Source organism: Solanum tuberosum, unplaced genomic scaffold (genome assembly GCF_000226075.1).
Source record: "Solanum tuberosum cultivar DM 1-3 516 R44 unplaced genomic scaffold, SolTub_3.0 scf00788, whole genome shotgun sequence".
In the NCBI taxonomy this organism is placed as follows: Eukaryota; Viridiplantae; Streptophyta; class Magnoliopsida; order Solanales; family Solanaceae; genus Solanum; species Solanum tuberosum.
In genome coordinates this window covers 103,955-110,758 of record NW_006239693.1, presented here as the reverse complement: position 1 = coordinate 110,758, position 6,804 = coordinate 103,955, and the positions used below count along the sequence as shown (strand labels likewise).

The window sequence follows — 6,804 nt, the reverse complement described above, 5'->3', positions numbered from 1 at the left end:
TTTTTAGGTGAAATGGTATGATGGATCTTTGTACTTATATGAGTTTGTATTGTGGACTCTTTTAGAGAGAAGGCCCAAAATAGTCCTTCATCTTTGGGTTAAGACTCAAAGTCATCCTTGAGTTTTCACATGGAACACTAATAGTCCATCATGTTTGCAATATTGGTGCACTTTTGGTCCTCCCCTAAACTTTTGCCTATTTTTTAACATTAATTTTGTTCATAATTTTATGTAAGGAATGTCCCATTGTCTTTTTATATATTTAGTAGAAATAATAACTCTATGTGAGAGAAGGTGAGAAGAAGAACACATTGTTCTGTTCAGTATAAATATTACTGCAACTAAACTAAGAACATTTTAACATATGACATTGCAAGAAAAGAAAAAATTGTACTATTGTACGTGAAATTGTCGTGATGAACCTCTCTACTTTACTTGCAATACGATTTCTACTAAACAAAATAAAGTGTTTTTCTTCTCACAATCTCTCACATGAAGTTATTATTTCTACTAAATATATAAAATGACGATTAAACATTCCATACATAAATTATGAATAAAATCAATGTTAAAAAATAGGCAAAATTTTGAAGGAGGACCAAAAGTGCACCAATATTGTAAGCATGAGGACTATTAATGCTCTATGTAAAAACTCAAGGATGACTTTGAGTCTAAACCCAAAGATGTGAGACTATATTGGGCCTTTTCTCACTCTTTTACTTAACTATTTGTCAACTGGGCCCTTAGACTCAACGAAACTCAACATTTTAAACCCCCTTGGCTTTGTGTGAACTTCAAATGCTCAATAAAAATGATACGTCGTCATCCACGTCAGAATTTAAATGCAAAATACATCACCATTAAAATACCTCAATATATTCGAATATTATATACAATTCTACACAACACTCTATCTAATTTCACAATGACATTTAACAATTATTTTTTACCCATCAAAATTATTAAATTTATTACCTCACAAATTATAGCACATTTTGTTCTAATCTAAGGAGGAAGAAAAAGTGAAAAAAATAATAATCTGGAGCGTGGGAAATGGGAGAAAGAGAGAGAAATGGGGGATTGTTTGGGGAAGAAAGGTTGTTGTTAGAGTGGGTGAAGAAATCAATATCCCTTTCAAGTTAAAAATTCAATGTCTTGTAAAATTCTCTAGGTAGAAATCAAGGGTGATACTCCGTCTGTTTTTAATTACTTGTCTACTTTTAAATTGACACACATATTAAGAAAACAATTAATGACATAGTGAGTTTACTATTTTACCCATATTAATTATGAAGTGAATGAAAAGTTCTACATTTTTCAAAGTAATTAGTCATTTAATTGAGGGTATAATAGGTAAAAAACATTGTCCTTTCTTGATTTGTCAAAATAAACAAGTAATTAGGAACAACTATAAAAGAAAAAACGAACAAGTAATTAGGGACAGAGGGAGTACTTTTTAACACAATCCCATGGAGTAAAGAAACTGATATCCCTCTATGTAATACTTTTTTGATCAAAAAGATGTTCACAAAACATAGGAATTCCGGACCAGTTCAAATTTGTAGAAATGGGAAGAAAAAACTAAACAAAGGACATCAAATTAGAAACTAAAGCAAAAATAAAATAAAATTAAGAAGTGGAAAAAGAGGAGTCGGAAGTTGAGGTTTTCCATTTTCTTTTTTGTTCATTCATGGTGGGGAGCTTTATCAATTATCATTGTAAGGATTACTCCCCCACTCTTCCTCCTTAGCTTTGAGATTTACTATCTTTTTTATTCAGATTTGTTGTGGCTCACTCCAGGATTTGCTATATTGTTTCAAATCAATATCTCGTAAAAATCAATAGAGGGACAAAAATGTTTAGAAAGAAGAAGAAGAAACTGAAAAGCCATGGGGAAGGGGAGAAAGAGAGAAATGGGGGATTGGATTGGGGATTGTTAAGTTACGCTCCTATTGTGCGTGAAATCACACAATTGTTCCAAGTCAACAATTAAGTTGCCACATACGCTTGGTCAATAGTCAACGAGGTTTAATATGTTGAGTTTCGTTAAATTTAAGGGTTTAGTTAACAAAAAATTAAGTAAAGGGATCCACAATACAAACTCATACAAGTACAAGGATCCATCAGACCCTTTTGCCATTTTAAAAAAAAAAATAGAAGCATAATTATTTTTTTTTTTCAAGACTAAAATATATTTTTCATATATACATATTTACCAATATATTTCTTTTTAATTAATTAGTATATTTCATAAATTTGATTAAATTTCATTTAAGAATTTTATTTTTTATTTTTATATAATAAATTTTATAATTTATTTTAGGTTTATATATTATTATTTTATATATTATATATTATTTTATGTATTAATTCGTAGAATTAGAACAAAGGTAACAACAATATTTTTACAAGATTTAAAAAAATGACAATTAAAGATTCCAGCCTCCCAAAAAGGTACAATATTTATTGAACATTTAAACATGTAAATTTTATTATATTATTAAATGAAATTTTAATATATTTTTTTATAATAGATATTTAAAATAGTTTCTCTCTATAAAATAATTTTAATATTAGAAGTACATTTATAGTTGTCATTTTTTGTAATCTGACTCTTAAAAACACTTTTCTAAAAAAAAGGTTAGCCAAAATTGTGATTTGCTTATGAAAACACTTTTCAAATGAATTAGTCAAACATAAATCGTCTCTTTTTTCAAAAGCACTTTTCTAAAAAGTCATCTTAAAAAAAGTGCTTTTAAAAATAAGTTGTTTTTTAGCAATAATGCCAAGCAGACTCTTAATCTATGTGTCAAGTCAATAATGAACAACTATTATTGGACAGAAAAAATATGAATAAAAGGCAAACTAATAAAATTGATCAATCTATTAATAATTTATAATCACTGTGTAAACTAGAAAATATCCGTCTAATATAAAACGGGAATTTATCATTTAGCAAAACAATTAGACAAAGTTTCACAGGGTGTCAACTGTCATGTTAAATTTTTGTCCTCATAGAAAAAGCTAAGTAATTTTTGCTCATCCTTTCTTTATTTTATTTTTTTAGTGTCATAGAAAATTGAAGATATATTATTGCTTATTTGTGATTGATTTGAATTTGTTTGATCGAAGAAATTTGAAATTTGAAAAATTCTTTTAGCTAGAAAATTTGGTTAGAATTTGGCCAGAATGGTAAAATAACATATTTCACACCATGTTATTTTACATTTTTATCCTTTTAACTTTAATGCTTTTTAATTAAAAATAGAAAAAAGATTAGTTTATTTTAAAATAAAAAGGATATTATAGACTTTTTAAAATTCTGGTCATTTAGCATTACCCATTTCTGACAAGACAATTTTTCAAAAACTCATGATAATCGTCAAATATTGTTGACAATAGTATTAAACTACGATACAATTTTGTAAGGGAGAAAGGTTGATATATTCCTTAACTTTACGATTTAGAGTTGATATACACATTGTTATAAAAGTGATATATATTTTTATCGTTATAAAGTGGCTCACATATATCCTTTTCGTCAAATAGAAGTGAAAAACTAATTATTATTATTTTGTTTTTAAAAAAAATGTAGAAATATGTATGATCCTTCTAACAAAGTTTAGGAATATATTTGATCCATTTTACACAAGTATTTTTTTTATTCAACAACTAATTTAAGTTTTAATTAAATATCTCCTTTATAGATTTATTTTTTAAAATCATTATTTGATTTTCTTATTCTTATATTTTCCATCTTTAGTGTAAGAATATGAGATAAAAAGAAGTATGAATTAAAAAGAGAGAAAAAATTTAAACTAATTTTTTTTAGCTATATTGTAATTTACTTTTTTGTATTTGTAATTTTTTTAATAAATCATACAAGAAAATAAGTGAAAAAATAAATTGAACAATCAAATTAATTAACCCAAATTAGCCTTTGAATCAAAGTAGTCAATTTTTTTTTGGACATATGAGAATTGATCAAAATATTGCATGAATTTTTTAAAAAAATATAAACACTAAAAAAAGATTATTTTTTTTCACTTTTGTTAGACAAAAAACTATATCAGAGCTATTTATATAACAATAGAAATATATATTAGTCATTTCTTTAGTAATGAATATGTCATTTCAAAATTTGGATATATTAGGCTCTTTTCCTATTTTGTAATAAAAACTTGCAAGTTGCATCCCTATTTCTATAAGAGGGCTCTATTTCCTTTTGTTCAACTTGACTAGTAGCTGACTCCCACTTGTACATGCTTTTAGCAACTACTTAGGTCCCTATTTTTTTCACCAAAGTGGTGAAATTTCAATAATCAACCAATTGAGCTATTAAAAATCTCCGATTACAAAATATCTAAAGTTGCCTCGAGAGGTCATTATTGTATAAAATGCATAGCTATAAGAAAACGCGTTAATAGGAACATGTTGCTCTCTGCTGACACACAAATCATTGTCCCATCAAAAAATAAACAGTCGAGTGGAAACTTCATGCTGCTTTCACATTTCATTCAAACTAGATTAGCTGTTGGAAATTTTGAATACATAAAGCTGGACTTCATTGTTCTATGTACAGTGGAAAAGGAATGTTACAAGTAAAGAAAAAGAAAAACTAGAAAATGACTGACTGGGCAAAAAGTAGTTGACTGAACATAAAAAGATATATAGACATATAAATCAGAGGCTGGCTACTGGGAAAATTGGCCCTAAAAAATGTGGAAATTTGAAACCATTTCAAAAGTCGTAATCTATGTCCGATGCATTCTGAGAGCCAGAACGTCGGACCAGATGTCCTTGCTCGTCATATAGGTCAAGGTTCTCACAGGGGGCAGGGAAGACGGTACCTATAACACGACCTTGAACGTGAGAACACTGAAATATGTGTTTCTTCTTGTATGTTATCCCAACTGACATATCTCTGATAGTTATATTTTTCACTGGAATTTCAGAATTTCCATGGATACGAACGGGTACACGAACTCCCTCACCGTGTATCGACGTGTAGCTTATGTCCTCTAGTACTGGTAGAGCTTTGGGATTAAACTCCCCAGCAGGATGTTCATTGTAATCTGTCTTGATGACGATCCCCACCCTAACGTTTACAAATGTCAAGTTCCTGTATGTTATGTGTCGTACATATCCTCCTCTGCCAGCTGCTGTTTTGATGCGAACAGCACGCCTTGAGTTCCAGACATGTACGTTTTCCACAGTGACATTTGACACTCCACCAGACATCTCACTTCCTATCGATATGCCTGCACTGCATATTGTTCAACCAATGTGAGCGGCATGCAATGTAAATGGTGTTACTCTTTATGATTCTAACGTGCTATGTTGCCAGATTCTTTTAACAAAGGCTCAAGATGAAAACAAAAAGTTGCATTTCTTCAAACCAAAGTTACTAATTGTCAGCAGGTTAACAATATCAACAGCAATGAATATTTTCCCAAATATACCGAAGCAAGAAAAAAAACTAATGATTTCCTTCCTCAGACAGCTAATGTGTTGAAATGCCATAGGTGCATTTGTTGTCAGAAATATCCAGGTCATAAAAACAAATGTAAGTGCACATAAAAACCTCACCTGACCATTGAACGAACTACAAGATTTCGGATGACTATATTTGTTGAAGGCCGTCCATAAGAAATCCCATACTGATCCCAACCACTCTTTATTGCAATGCCATCATCACCAACACTGATGTAACAGTTCTCGATCAACATATCTTCACATGAATCTGTCCACAACATACTAAAAACATCAAGAACTCGCACAGAGTAAGAGGGGAATAAGTAAACAATAAAGAAGTATGTATAGTGCATTAAAGTCTATGAGAATAATATCAACCTAGGAAGAATTCTGGTTCAGCAGGCTTGCAAGAATTTTAGCATATTAAAATCTCAGAGCTTAATTCTTATTCCCTACGATATGATAAACCAAAAAAAGAGCACAAATCACCTCTATAAGCAGGTTAAACAAATTATCTTCGAATATTTTAGCTTACTTATTATTGATTTCATTAAATAATAAATTCACAAGAAATCAATAAAATTTAGTCTTGAAATGTTATTGTTCACAGTTGACCAATATATAATGCAGGCTGATCCTAACCTGCAGATAAAAAAAAGTGATTTCTAGCTCAAGATTTTCTATTGTCTGCAATGATGACATATTGAGCATTCACCTGGATCTATGCCATCAGTATTCGGAGCGTTGAAGATGGGTGCCAGAATTGTGACATTCTTGATTGTTACATTTTTGCAGTCATATGGATGGAGTGTCCAAAACGGAGAATCACGCAATGTTATATTAGAGATCACTATGTCACTAGACCACATTATCTGGACAAGCGGCCCTCTGGTATTGTTAAGAAGCCTCTGCTTGTACTTCTTCCACCATGCTTGACCCTGCCCATTAATGGTACCATTATGCCCTGTTACCAGGAATATGTACAGATAATCAGATTGAGTTGGTTAGCTTCATACTTCAGCGAAAATTTCAAAACACTTCACTATTCAAAATCTGTAAACAATAACTTTGTGCATGATGCAGGAAAAGCTCATGTATCATCACATCACCTAGTTCACTGCTGAACCTTTACGAAAACATGCAATAGATCTGATATAAAATATAGATATGTGTGTGAAGAAATAATCCAATACTTATCCATACGTAAAGTGAATAAATTTTATTTGTCAAATATGGCAAATAAGTTTTGGTGTAAAAGTAGTGTCACTTCATTTGATCCCGAATTTTTTTGGATCAGCTGCTTCTCCCTGTGTCCCCCCCCCCCCCTAA

General features: G+C 30.3%; 1 protein-coding gene across 1 annotated transcript in view; it reads right to left on the bottom strand.

The window, feature by feature from the left end:
* Positions 1 to 4,484: 4,484 nt before the first annotated feature.
* Positions 4,485 to 6,804, bottom strand: part of LOC102587053 (probable polygalacturonase) — an 11,122-nt gene continuing 8,802 nt past the window's right edge. The window contains exons 3-5 of the mRNA XM_006367374.1: positions 6,191 to 6,439; positions 5,590 to 5,743; positions 4,485 to 5,266 (exon numbers count right to left, since the gene is read on the bottom strand). Of these exons, the coding sequence (XP_006367436.1) occupies positions 4,741 to 5,266; positions 5,590 to 5,743; positions 6,191 to 6,439 (929 nt within the window). The 3' untranslated portion in view covers positions 4,485 to 4,740. The remainder of the gene's footprint in view (positions 5,267 to 5,589; positions 5,744 to 6,190; positions 6,440 to 6,804) is intronic.